Source organism: Hyperolius riggenbachi, chromosome 11 (assembly GCF_040937935.1).
Source record: "Hyperolius riggenbachi isolate aHypRig1 chromosome 11, aHypRig1.pri, whole genome shotgun sequence".
In the NCBI taxonomy this organism is placed as follows: Eukaryota; Metazoa; Chordata; class Amphibia; order Anura; family Hyperoliidae; genus Hyperolius; species Hyperolius riggenbachi.
This window is the reverse complement of record NC_090656.1, coordinates 197,066,102-197,080,044: the sequence shown is the minus strand read 5'-3', so window position 1 is coordinate 197,080,044 and position 13,943 is coordinate 197,066,102. Positions and strand designations below refer to the sequence as shown.

At 45.3% G+C, this 13,943-nt stretch overlaps 1 protein-coding gene across 4 annotated transcripts in view; it reads left to right on the top strand.

The window, feature by feature from the left end:
* The window catches only part of AGBL2 (AGBL carboxypeptidase 2), a 182,489-nt gene that overhangs the window by 141,927 nt on the left and 26,619 nt on the right, over positions 1–13,943 (top strand). For all 4 annotated transcript variants that reach the window (XM_068260392.1, XM_068260391.1, XM_068260390.1 and 1 more), the window contains 2 exons: positions 4,679–4,779; positions 12,564–12,694. In XM_068260392.1, coding sequence (XP_068116493.1) covers positions 4,679–4,779; positions 12,564–12,694 — 232 coding nt within the window. The remainder of the gene's footprint in view (positions 1–4,678; positions 4,780–12,563; positions 12,695–13,943) is intronic.

The window sequence follows — 13,943 nt, the reverse complement described above, 5'->3', positions numbered from 1 at the left end:
TGTCCTGCGCCAACTGGAAAAACTCTAATTATGCATCTACTTACACTGAGACAGTAGCTAAATACTGAACCTTTTCTACAGTTCTTTTTCAAGGCCTGCAAGTTTAATACTGCTACAATACTGCTTTTTCCTTACCATGCTATACCATACTATGTTCTTCTCTGACACCAACCAACCAACAACCAACACAGAACATTTATATCGCGCTTTTCTCCTGGCGGACTCAAAGCGCCAGAGCTGCAGCCACTAGGACGCACTCTATAGGCAGTAGCAGTGTTAGGGAGTCTTGCCCAAGGTCTCCTACTGAATAGGTGCTGGCTTACTGAACAGGCAGAGCCGAGATTCGAACTCAGGTCTCCTGTGTCAGAGGCAGAGCCCTTAACCATTACACTATCCAGACACAGTAACTAGTGCTAATTTATCCCCTGCCACAGTAGTAATTACTTATTTGTACGCTGCTACATTGATTAGTGCTACTTTGTCCTTTACTACACGGATCATTACTACCAGTAAAAACGGTATTGGTGGTTGCTATGGGTTACCACACCTTCTTTTGGCACCATATCGTAGGAACTCCGATAACTTGACATTCTCACAGTATCAAACTACAATAGAGGGAGATCACAGATGTCATCAAACCCTTTAAGGAGACTTATTTGGCAATAAAGGTATACAGCAGGAATGCAGGCATATGCCATTAACGGTGCCTCAGCAAAGCAGGAATCTGAAGTTCAACTTGCGTCTTGAGTCCAATCCTAGCGACTGGTTCTGGTCATCTTAAGAACACTTTATGTTACCTCCCCCTAAGACCAATTCAGCATACTGTATGTACATGTGTAGTGAAGCAGGAGTGAAGATATTAGAAGTAGAAGAAGAGAAGAAGTAGTGAATTTCCCCTAGACGGTCCATTCCTTATAAACAGCCAGTCAAAGGGTTAAGTCTGGATCCCACATCTAGGGGTTGGAATCCACTGTCCATCACATACTAGACCTGCAATTGACTGGTCAAAGCATGTGATGTTGTAACAGGCATGATTCTTACTGCGCATGCCCCGTGACCTACACCAGAATTGGAGCTTCCAGTGACTTGTACCCTCCAGTTCCAGGAAAGTATTGTTGTCTGTTCCTCAGAGAATTGTTTTCCTCAGATGAACATTTCAACACTTATGTTTACCCTTCTACCGCCTGGATGTAGGTACATTTGAACTGATAAAGTTTTGTGGCCTCCCTTGCAAGGCAAAATCTTCTACCCTCAGAATTGTTCTACTGATCGCTACTACCCTTTCCTCCATAATACTGATCACTACTACCCTGTCCTCCATAACACTGATCACTACTACTCTGTCCTCCATAACACTGATCACTACTACTCTGTCCTCCATAATACTGATCACTACTACCCTGTCCTCCATAATACTGATCACTATTACCCTGTCCTCCATAACACTGATCACTACTACTCTGTCCTGCATAATACTGATCAATACTACCCTGTCCTCCATAATACTGATCACTACTACTCTGTCCTCCATAATACTGATCAATACTACCCTGTCCTCCATAATACTGATCACTACTACCCTGTCCTCCATAATACTGATCACTACTACTCTGTCCTCCATAATACTGATCACTACTACCCTGTCCTCCATAATACTGATCACTACTACCCTGTCCTCCATAATACTGATCACTACTGCCCTGTCCTCCATAACACTGATCACTACTACCCTGTCTTCCATAATACTGATCACTACTACCCCGTCCTCCATAACACTGATCACTACTACCCTGTCCTCCATAATACTGATCACTACTACCCTGTCCTCCATAATACTGATCACTACTATTCTGTCCTCCATAATACTGATCACTACTACCCTGTCCTCCATAATACTGATCACTACTACCCTGTCCTCCATAATACTGATCACTACTACCCTGTCCTCCATAATACTGATCACTACTAACCTGTCCTCCATAATACTAATCACTACTACCCTGTCCTCCATAACACTGATCACTACTACCCTGTCCTCCATAATACTAATCACTACTACCCTGTCCTCCATAATACTGATCACTACTACCCTGTCCTCCATAATACTGATCACTACTACCCTGTCCTCCATAATACTGATCACTACTACCCTGTCCTCCATAATACTGATCACTACTACCCTGTCCTCCATAATACTGATCACTACTACCCTGTCCTCCATAATACTGATCACTATTACCCTGTCCTCCATAATACTGATCACTACTACCCTGTCCTCCATAATACTGATCACTATTACCCTGTCCTCCATAACACTGATCACTACTACTCTGTCCTCCATAATACTGATTAATACTACCCTGTCCTCCATAACACTGATCACTACTACCCTGTCCTCCATAATACTGATCACTATTACCCTGTCCTCCATAACACTGATCACTACTACCCTGTCCTCCATAATACTGATCACTACTACCCTGTCCTCCATAATACTGATCACTACTACTCTGTCCTCCATAATACTGATCACTATTACCCTGTCCTCCATAACACTGATCACTACTACTCTGTCCTCCATAATACTGATTAATACTACCCTGTCCTCCATAACACTGATCACTACTACTCTGTCCTCCATAATACTGATCACTACTACCCTGTCCTCCATAATACTGATCACTACTACCCTGTCCTCCATAATACTGATCACTACTACCCTGTCCTCCATAATACTGATCACTACTACCCTGTCCTCCATAATACTGATCACTACTACCCTGTCCTCCATAATACTGATCACTACTGCCCTGTCCTCCATAACACTGATCACTACTACCCTGTCTTCCATAATACTGATCACTACTACCCCGTCCTCCATAACACTGATCACTACTACCCTGTCCTCCATAATACTGATCACTACTACCCTGTCCTCCATAATACTGATCACTACTGCCCTGTCCTCCATAATACTGATCACTACTGCCCTGTCCTCCATAATACTGATCACTACTACCCTGTCCTCCATAATACTGATCACTACTACCCTGTCCTCCATAATACTGATCATTACTACCCTGTCCTCCATAATACTGATCACTACTACCCCGTCCTCCATAATACTGATCACTATTACCCTGTCCTCCATAACACTGATCACTACTACTCTGTCCTCCATAATACTGATTAATACTACCCTGTCCTCCATAACACTGATCACTACTACCCTGTCCTCCATAATACTGATCACTACTACCCTGTCCTCCATAATACTGATCACTACTACCCTGTCCTCCATAATACTGATCACTACTACTCTTTCCTCCATAATACTGATCACTACTACTCTGTCCTCCATAATACTGATCACTACTACCCTGTCCTCCATAATACTGATCACTACTGCCCTGTCCTCCATAACACTGATCACTACTACCCTGTCCTCCATAACACTGATCACTACTACCCTGTCCTCCATAACACTGATCACTACTACCTTGTCCTCCATAACACTGATGACTACTACCCCGTCCTCCATAACACTGACCACTACTACACTGTCCTCCATAATACTGATCACTACTACCCTGTCCTCAATAATACTGATCACTACTACTCTGTCCTCCATAATACTGATCAATACTACCCTGTCCTCCATAATACTGATCACTACTACCCTGTCCTCCATAATACTGATCACTACTACTCTGTCCTCCATAACACTGATCACTACTGCCCTGTCCTCCATAACACTGATCACTACTACCCTGTCCTTCATAATACTGATCATTACTACCCTGTCCTCCATAATACTGATCACTACTACCTTGTCCTCCATAACACTGATCACTACTGCCCTGTCCTCCATAACACTGATCAATACTACCCTGTCCTCTACTATAGTGATCAGTATATTGTTGTCTTTATCAGTAATCAGTGCTGCTCTGCCCTCCACCACAATGATCAATATCACCCTGTCCTCTACCAAAGTTATCAGTGCTAGTCTGTCCTATAGTACAGTGATTAGTAATACGCTGTCCTCACCCACATGAGTGTTACCCGGTCCCTGATAACAGTGATCAGTGTTCCCCTGTTCTTAACTGCCGTGATCAGTGCCACCTTTGCCGTCATAACGGTGATCATTACTACCCTGCTCTCTATTACTAAAGATATCAGTAATACCCTAAGCTTTATTAGTTACAGGCACTCATTCACACCATCAGTTAAGCTCACAGTTCAGTCTGCGATCTGGGTTCACTGAGCGCCCTCTGGCTTAACTTTCATCTTTTTAACCCCACATGTGCCTGGGTTTGATAAGCTGCAGTTACACAGCAGCAAAAAAATTCCTCATAGTCTAGGTATGACTGTCACTTCACTGACAGCTTCCTGCCTGTGAACCTCATTGCATTGTGGGAAATCAGGGCCGTTGTCAACTGCCAAACAAGCAAAATCTCCCTCTGTGTGAGACAGTAATCAGTACTGTATGTTGTTTCTTCTGTGACAGAAATGCATTATATTAACTCATCTATTGGGCCCACACTGATGGCTGTTACTCATCACCTAGACTGTAAGCTGGATTGGGCACGGTCCTTATCTTCTGTCTTTTACCTCAATGAGTAGTACTTCCTTTTCTGCAGGCCACAAATGACTAATACAACTCTTTATGCTCCACCAGGGGACAGAAAAGGCACCCATTTTACAACAAGTGACCTCAAAGCAATGGGCCATCACTTCTGTGACACACTCCTGGACTACTGTGACCCTGACAGCAGCAAGGTCAGTGCTTCCCTGGTGTACAGCCGCCACACAGAGTACTCTCATGCACTATGGAGAAGAACCAAAATATTGTATGGTGGTCCAAAAGGATCTTAGTATACCTCATCTGAAAGCCTTGCCTTTTTAAAACAAAATATCCAAAGTCAATGGTCAGAACTGCAATGAACACTCCTTAGATGGTGTGCCAGGATCCTACTGCCAGTCACCAGTGGGGCAATATAACATATGAAGTCCTCCAAAGGACCCACTTCACAGGAGTTCTTGCAAAATGGGCGCTGCAGAAATTACGGATATTCTAGTGGTAATTCTGAAGGTGAATTATCAGTAAATTTAACTAATATTTTACTGTGGCTTAACCTAACCCTCTTCTCACATGAGCCCTCATTCTACCGATGCCTAACCCTAACCCACCCCCTGCCAATGCCTAAGCCGACAATAACTGTTTCGCCTTCGCTGCGGTACCCAATAAATATCAGTCGCCTATGTTAATATCAGCAATGAATTTACCTTAAAGTGGACCCAAATTAAAAATACAACATTTCAGAAATAAAATCTATTTTCAAAATGATAATAATAAATAGCAGCCTTTTTTCAGCTGCATAAAGACAAATATAAAATATTTTACATTTATTGGAGGAACCCCTCCCTTCCTTTCATATTGCCGGGACAGAAACCGGCAAACTGGTGGAATGTCTGGAAAAGGAGGAATTGCTAATGGCTGCCACCTGTATCACGTTAATTATGAAAAGAGAAGGATGAAAAGCATGCACTGAAATGCTCATAGGCTTGAAGGAGTGTTTATTTATCTTTGTATGTGTCAGAGTGATGCAACTAAATATTTTGAATTAAAAAAAATGTTTGGTTTGGGTCCGCTTTAATTGCAGATATTAACATGGTCACTGAAACTTCTGTGGCACCTCCATTGCCCAAATTTCCTGTCACCCTTCCCAAATATAAATTCAGAAACTTTATATAGAGAATTTCAAGAAACTCAAACCAAAAAAAAAAAAAACCACTGTTACATAGTACACTTAACATAACTATAGTTCAAAATGTCCAAGCAGCTTCATATATCAAACACAAATGTATAGCTCTCCTATGGGCTCTGTATTTTTCCTAGTACATGAGTGGGTGGAGCCATGCTATTCTATAATGTCCAAGTCAAGCATGCATCCAGAACCACTGACATATAGTACTCCTACAGTCCTAAAGTGTGTAAGGGGTGTCCAGTATGATGAGTTCAGCATGAAACTCCAGTGACTGGAAAGAAGGAGAAAGAAAAACAGACCAGGAGCATTAATGTAGTATTATCACAAAAGGCAAAATAAATCCACAATAATGCTACTTACAAACACGGGATGCTTTCAGGCAACCACTGTTTAGAACATGTGGAGAAAACCATCTCCACTCCTATTGAAAGTCCTCTTCTGGGCTTGGGTCGCACTCCATTCAGTAAGGGTGCAGTTTAACCACCGGATATCGGTTGCCCTTAAAGGGGCTTCTTACCTGTGCTATGGAGATTAAAGACACTATGCTATTAACCTGAAGAAGCGGGTGAAACCCGAGAAACGCGTTGTTCGTTTTTAGTGGTATTCATTAACCTCCATACCGGGTAAGAATATTCCTTATAAACTCCCAAATTGGTAATTTACACTCTCATTGGGGCGCCTCATCCCACCCTGTAAAACCGTAAAGTATGGGTCACTGTGTAACTTTCTAGTAGTGATACTACACACTAAGCAGCCATACTACCTCAGTAGCACGAGGTGCTGTCACAAATGTTGCTAAGTAAATCACCTACAACAAATGGTGATCTAATTACAGACTTGGCTTCTGCGCACTCCCCTCTCCCCCCCCCCCCCCCCCACATAACAGCTGCCTGGCCTGTGCACAGCTGTAGAGACAAGGTGGCACCATTGAGGAGCTGGAAGAAGAGGTCTCTGGCATGGGAGTAATGTGCAGAGGTGTGGCATGGCAGGGGTGGAAGGTGGTGTGGCTGGTTTTGTGATTCAGAATGTCCAGCCAAACACTGGGACTTACTGGGGATTCATTAGATCCTTATTATTAGTAAGCGTTAGAGAGAAACTCCAGTTTTGTTGAGGAATCAATATTTTCATTTGGCAAACATTGTTAACACCTGTAACGATTGTGGAATTCTCTCCGTGATCAGCGCACAAGACGTGCGCTGACACTGCGGAAATCCTCCACAAGCGTATGATTTAAGGAAACCCTGCAAAAGGTGCAATGCACCTGTAGAGGGAAATTCCTGTCGATAGGTGGAGCTGTGGAGTGCAGAGGAACAGCTCCTCTGCTCTGCCATAGACGCCAGACAGGAATTGCACGAAGGGAAGAAACGCAGGGCAAGATAGCCCTGAAAGAGAGAGATCAAAGCGACAGAGGGTATGTGTGTCCACCAAATTAGTCGCCACCCTGCGACGATGAACACACAACCATGAAGATAAAGTGAGAAGGCAATCGCCAGAGATGGCGATTGCTAACAGCGACACAAGACCGAATAGGCACAGATGAGGAATGTATGTATGTCCACCAATCTAGCCACCAACCTGCGACGGTGGACACACAACAGAAGAAACCAAGTGAGAACGCAATCGCAAGAGAAGCGATTGCGGAAGAGAATGAGCACAGGGACAGAATGTATGTATGTGCCCCAATCTAGTCGCTAACCCGCGACGGTGCACATACAACAGCAGATATGAAGTAGGAAATCAATCGCGAGAGAGGCGATTGCCAGAGGTGACACAAGGCTACAGCAAGGCAGAGCACGAGAGTAGCAAAGGCACAGCAAATCAAACGATGAGAAGATGAGGAAAATAACAAACGCTAACTAAACGCGAACACCGCACTCATTCACAACAGTGCACGCGTTTATGCGTGGTCTCCGCATGATGAGCACAACAGAGACAAGCACGCCTAACTAACCACCGACAGACAAACATGAAACAGAGAACGCGAGCGCTTGCTTAACGGTTACCTCACCGAGACTCCAGTAAGCGTTCGTAGCAGACAAGACAGATACACGAAAACAGGAATAAGTGAGAGATAGGATCCACAGCACTAGCGCAAGAGGCTAGTGCGATCCAGGAAGACAGAACAGAAGGATCCACAACACTAGCGCTAGGCGAGTGCGATCCAAGCTAGACAGGCAGATGAGATAGCTGGTAGCAACCGCTGCTCCAGCTATACTCCAAGAACAAAGATCAGAACGATCTCCTGTCGACCACCGCTGGGACAGGACAATCGCAACAGACAAACAAAACAGATATGCAATCCTAACTGCACTGGGGAACCTGCCTAGTGCAGTCCCAGGAATTACTCTAGGCTAATCTTCAAACAATGAGCAAGGCTGACACTCCACGAGTGTTACACAGGACTAACCCTTATGACCAGCCCAGATCTGTGATAGAGCAAGCCTACAAAGGATGTGGCTAGGCAATCTGCATGACAAATGTATGCAAATTCCTCAGCAGCAAGCTGCCAAACTGACAAAAGGTCTCTCTTCCAGAGACCTGCAGAATGCAGACCTGAACAGTGGTCAAAAGGCTGCCTGCCTGCGCAGGCAGCCGAGCGGATCCTCACAACACCTTGCTGATATTGTGTTCTGCATATAATCACGCAGCCTCTCTTTGGTGATCCAAACAGTCTGATAAGGTTTGCCAAAATGAATTATAAAGACTATATTTAGGCAGCACGGTGGCAAAGAGGGTAGCACTCTTGCCAGGTCAGCATCTGCAAGGAGTTTGTATGTTCTCCCAGTGTCTACTTGGGTTTCCTCCTGGCACTCCGGTTTCCTCCCACATCCCCCCAAAAAACATAGTTAAGTTAATTGGCTTCCTCAGAAAATTGCCCCTAGACTACAATGGGCATATGACTATGGTAGGGATTCGATTGTGAGCTCCTCTGAGGGGACAGTTAGTGACATGGCAATGTATACTCTGTGCAGCTCTGTGGAAGATGTTGGCGCTATATAAATCTTTAATAATAATAATGATAAATAATAAAAAAGATGTTGTTGGTCACTTAACCACTTCCGTACCAGCAGTCTCTGCTTCCTTAAAGTGGATCCGAGGTGAACTTTTACTCATTGCATAATTGTGTATGTTTCCTATTGTTTATAGGGCATTCCTCGAGCCAAATACTTTTTTGTTTTTGTTTTAATACTCTAATTCGCTATAAACTAAATAAACCACGCGGGGGGGGGTGAGAAAACGCGGAAAAGCCGCCGCGAGTACTCAAAGTAAGGCGGCTGATTCCGCGTTCAACATGGCAGCTTGCGCTCATGGGCCTGCATCCACTAGCCTAGCGCGGAGAAACCGCCGCATGCCTAGTAAACAAGGCGGCGGATTCCGCGTCCGATGCGGCGGTTTGCACGCATGGGCTTACCGCTAGCAGTATGGCTGAACGCGGGGAAACCGCCGCATGCTCTGACAGCGGTGCGGCTGTCCCCGCGTTCAAACCAGCAGATACATTACAACACATGTCTGGTGTGGCTGGGACTGATAGTCCACACAGGTTCAGAAGGACGCGCGCGCGCGCTGAGAGGCAGAGCCTTTATGGCAGTCAGAAGGGTGTCAGCTGATCCAGCCGATCAGCTGACAATTGTATCAGGTTTCATTGGTCCAGCACTTAGGGGAGGCGCCGGAGAGCGCTTGTGTATATATACTGGGTGCTGGTCATTTCTCTGGTGTCTGGCGTTGCGATCACTACGTGGTAGCACTCAGACCTTATCAGTATCTGTGATATTATCTGTGTTATTATCTAGACCAGTTCCTAGGTGTTGATGATCAAGGACCTCACACCTCAGTCTAGGGAAAACTTTATGTGCTAGCTCTCAGACCTTAGCTAGATCCGACAGTGTGCCAGAACCGGCTGGAGCTGGGAATCCACACTGAGTCAGATTCTTGATAGCTTAAAGTACTAATTGCATTGTTTATCTGTTATGACCTTCTGCTTTCCTGACTACTCTTCTGATCTCTGATTAGGTACTTCGCTATATCTGATACTCTGTTGCCGTACTCTGCTTGTCTTAGGATTCCGCATCTGTCTCCTGTCTTTGTCCCTGATCTGTCTGTCTGTTGCCGACCTGGCTTGTCCGACCTCGAGAGCTATCTCCTCAGTCAAGAGATAGCTCACAGACCTGTGGGTGACACCCCTCCTGGTGTCACTCACACTTGTCCTTCATACTCCTAGCCTGACCCCTCCCTCGGGAGAATCTCAGGCTTGCGGAAGGAACGTGTTACTGTGCAGTACACCTTACTGCTGTGCGCCTGCTCCTCAGGTGCAGTCCTGTTGCATTAAACACTCTTATTACCCAGGTGTCCAGAGGTTAGAGATATATCTGATTATCAGTGATACTGCAGATCATCAATAATCGGGTATATATCTGTATTCTCTGTGATACTGCAGATCACCGGTAATCAGACCCTCTCTGTGTTACACCGATCGTTACAGGGGGATTAGGTTTTTTTCACAGGCTTAGTGATCAAGATACAGATAAGCCTGCCTCTGTGTAATGTTTACAAACAACATGGCTGCTGTCATTGTATCACAGGAAGACAATCATATTCTATTAAAACTGTTTGCAGCTAGATTTGCTGTGTAAACTATCTAAACTTTAGATAAGATATATAGACAAGTTACTTGTTATAGTTAGTTTTTCATCTCGGATCCGCTTTAAGGAGCAGAGACTGCTGGTATGGTAAAGCGCCGCCTGCCAAGGAATTGCCGCATATATCCGCTGCTCTTGCCGGTCACCACACTGCCCCATCGCCGCAGGCTCCTCTCTCTGCCGTCTCTATGACAGCAGAGTGCTGACAGCCGGTCTGGAGTCACTTTCATTGGCTCCTGACGCTGTCTATCAATGGGAGCCAATGTGATTGGCTCTCCGTGATCACGTGGTCAGAAGCCAATGAAAGCAGCTCCTGACCTGCGTACTGAGCTCTGCCGTCTTATAGACAACAGAGCGGCGGGTTCAGAGCGGCGGTATTGGCGAGGACACGTCGTTCATCAGGACGTTTAATCTACGTCCAGTCAGAGCGGCAGCACGACCTGCTGGATGTAGATTCAAACTGCGTCGGTCCGGAATCAGTTAATTAGTGCAGGTAAGGAAAATAAGTAACAGTCACTTCTGCAATGTGCAGCTTATTATGCATACAGGAAGAGGAAATTATTATTATTATTGATTTATAAACCACCAACATAATCCGTGGCACTGTACAGAGTAAGAGACCACCATTGGGGCACATAATAATACAGTGTAATAAACCAAATATAGATGCCAATACAAAATACTGAATTGTCAGACATAGTAAATTACAGCGACAAATGTAGCATGATGAATAAAATGTAGAGAAAATTCCAAGACACAAAAGAGCCCTGCCCTTGCAAGCTTACAATCTAATGGATAAGGGAAGAAACAAGAGGTGTAAGAGGTACGGTATATGCTAGGTATACATAATGTGTATGTAGGTTATCTAGTAAGGAGTAAAACTTAGAGGTTGAAAGGGAATTGGGAAGTTAGAGCATACGCTTGTTGTAAAAAAGTTTTAAGGGGATTTCAGAGGAGGGGTGAAGCACGTGTGAAATCTTGTATGCGTGAATGCAAGGAGGTGATTCCAGAAGAGGACAAAAGAAGGTCATGTGCAGATCTGAGATTGCAGCAAGAAAGGTATGTAATTGAGACACGGGGACCACCTGATTAATAAGTGGCAGCTGCATGTTTGTGATTAAGACACTGGGACACGTGAACACCGGGGAGAGGCAGACACCGGGGGCTTGATTCACAAAGCAGTGCTAACTGTTAGCATGCTTGTGAAAAGCCCCTCTTCACGCCTAAACTCAGTTTAGGTGTGATAAAATCAACTCAACTCAAAATCAACTTTAACGTTGCATAATGCGACGTTAAGGTCGCACCCCATGCGACCTTATAGGCGCATCGGATGCGCCGTTATCGTCGCATCGCGGTGTGAAATTTTGCGCAAGACTTTGCGTGCGGAACTTTGCGCGCGCTCTTATTGTCAAAACGATGCTAACCTAGTTAGCATCCTACTTATCACGCCTAAAGTCTTTAGGCATGCTAACTAGGTTAGCACCACTTTGTGAATTAAGGCCCAGGTCACAGAGTACATGGAGACAGGCAGACGCTGGGACAGGCACTGGGACATAGGGAGACAGGCAGACAGTCAGACACTGGGAAATAGGACACACAAACACGGGGGGCATGCAGACATAGCAGACACGGGGAAGGAGGCGCAGGTCCAAATATGTAGTATTCGAACTATAACACGCACTGACTCCCCCCCCTCCCCCCCCCCCCCCCCACACACACACACACACACACTTTTGGGGGAGAAAAAGTGCATCTTATAGTCTGAAAAATACGATAGTTCCATTTTAGTTATCTTAGGTTTTAGGAAGTGAAAGGTAATAGAAGACAAGCAGTCAGGGACACGTGTGAGGAGGTCACAGCTAAGGTGTGGGGCCGAGAGGTACAGCAGTGTATCCTCTGCATATAAATGGCAATGAAAACCAGAAATCTGGGTTGTCTTTAGAGTAAAGTTTTCACGACTGAAGTGCAATGTTGGCTTACCGTCACTTCTTGGAATTCAGCTACAAATTGAAATAGAAAGACCATATTAAAACATTACATTAGTAAAAGATGCTACCATGCCTGTGTGTTATGTGGACAATGTGTTTTCCTGATTGTGGCTTCAAGCATATCTATGATAGTCGGTAGTGTCTGTATACTGACCATCTTCTGTTCTCAGTTTGAGGTGTGTTTATCGGAGATCCAAATGATAGTCAAGGAAGAAATCAAGGAGAAGCTGATCCGGCTGGGAAGGGATGTTGACTCTGATATCAATCTGAGTGACATATCTCTGTCAGACATTGAATCCAGGTAAGAGTAAAGGCCCATACACACTGTAGATTGATTCCCCCCCACCGGAGATCAGGGGCCTGATCCCTCAGGTGACATCACTGGGCCGAGGCTGTACAGATGCATGGTTAGCCTGTAGGCCAATGACGCCTTCTGTTGCAATGCAGGGGGAGCAGAGGGCGGACGGAGAAGCGCAGATGTGACGTCACTCAATGGGAAGAACAAAGCTATCGACTGTTGCTCGCCCGAATTGATCTGCCCTGGGGATTGGTGGCTGTTCAGGCACCTCAGGCTACTTTAATCTAGTGTGTGTAGAGGGCTTAACCTCCTTAGCGGTAACCCCAAGTCAGGCTCGGAAATCTGCAGTTTAGAGCGGTAACCCCGAGCCTGACTTGTGGTAGCCGCTGCAAGGTTACTGCAGAGCATAGCGCGCATCAGGTGTTTCAACTCACCTCCCCCGGAATCCAGACTTTGGCAGCCATTCTCCTTCCTGCCCTCGGCGGCTCTGGATCCCTGTGGCAAGATCACCGTCTGTTATCATGATGACAAACGGCAATCTCACCACAGAGTTACAGTGCCTCCCGGAGGACGGAAGGAGAATTGCAGCACTGGATCCCAGGAAGGTTAGTAAGTGCAGCGGCTGCTGCAGGCTCTCTGGGGGTATGATTTTTGGGTCTAAAAGCTAGTGAAAAAATTTACCCTAAAATCAGGAAGGAGTCATACCGCCAGGAAGGTTAAAGACCCAGAAGACTATGAGATCTTCAGATAAGCCTTCTGGTTAAGTGGTGTGAGTCCCACTCTGTCTCCATACAGAGCGACATTGGTAGGACAGGTCGCTGAAATCTCAAGGACCTGCATGGGGGGGGGGGGGGTTTGAACTGGGCCCTCCATTGAGTTAGTTGGGGGACAGGAAGTAGTCTGCTCAGCACGGCCCAGAATCCCCATGTGGATTTTTTTTCTCGAAATCATTTGCAATATTTCGCTTTTATGTGATGTTACATTACTGGAAATTGTGTTGATGATGTTGTTTCATTCTGAGGTTGATACAACGCTGCTTCCCTTCAGAAACCTTCTTACAATATTTCTAATTAGCGTGATGTGCTAATTGCCTGTGGAGACACCACTCCTGGCTGCAATGTTGAGAGTTTCACACAAAGGCTTTCTAACACTTCCAAACACTCAGTGTTGTTTTTCTAATTAATATGAAGGCGGTGTGCTTAGTGTAGCTTAAAGCCGCATCTACACGAGTAGATGCGGCCGCGATGCTCCT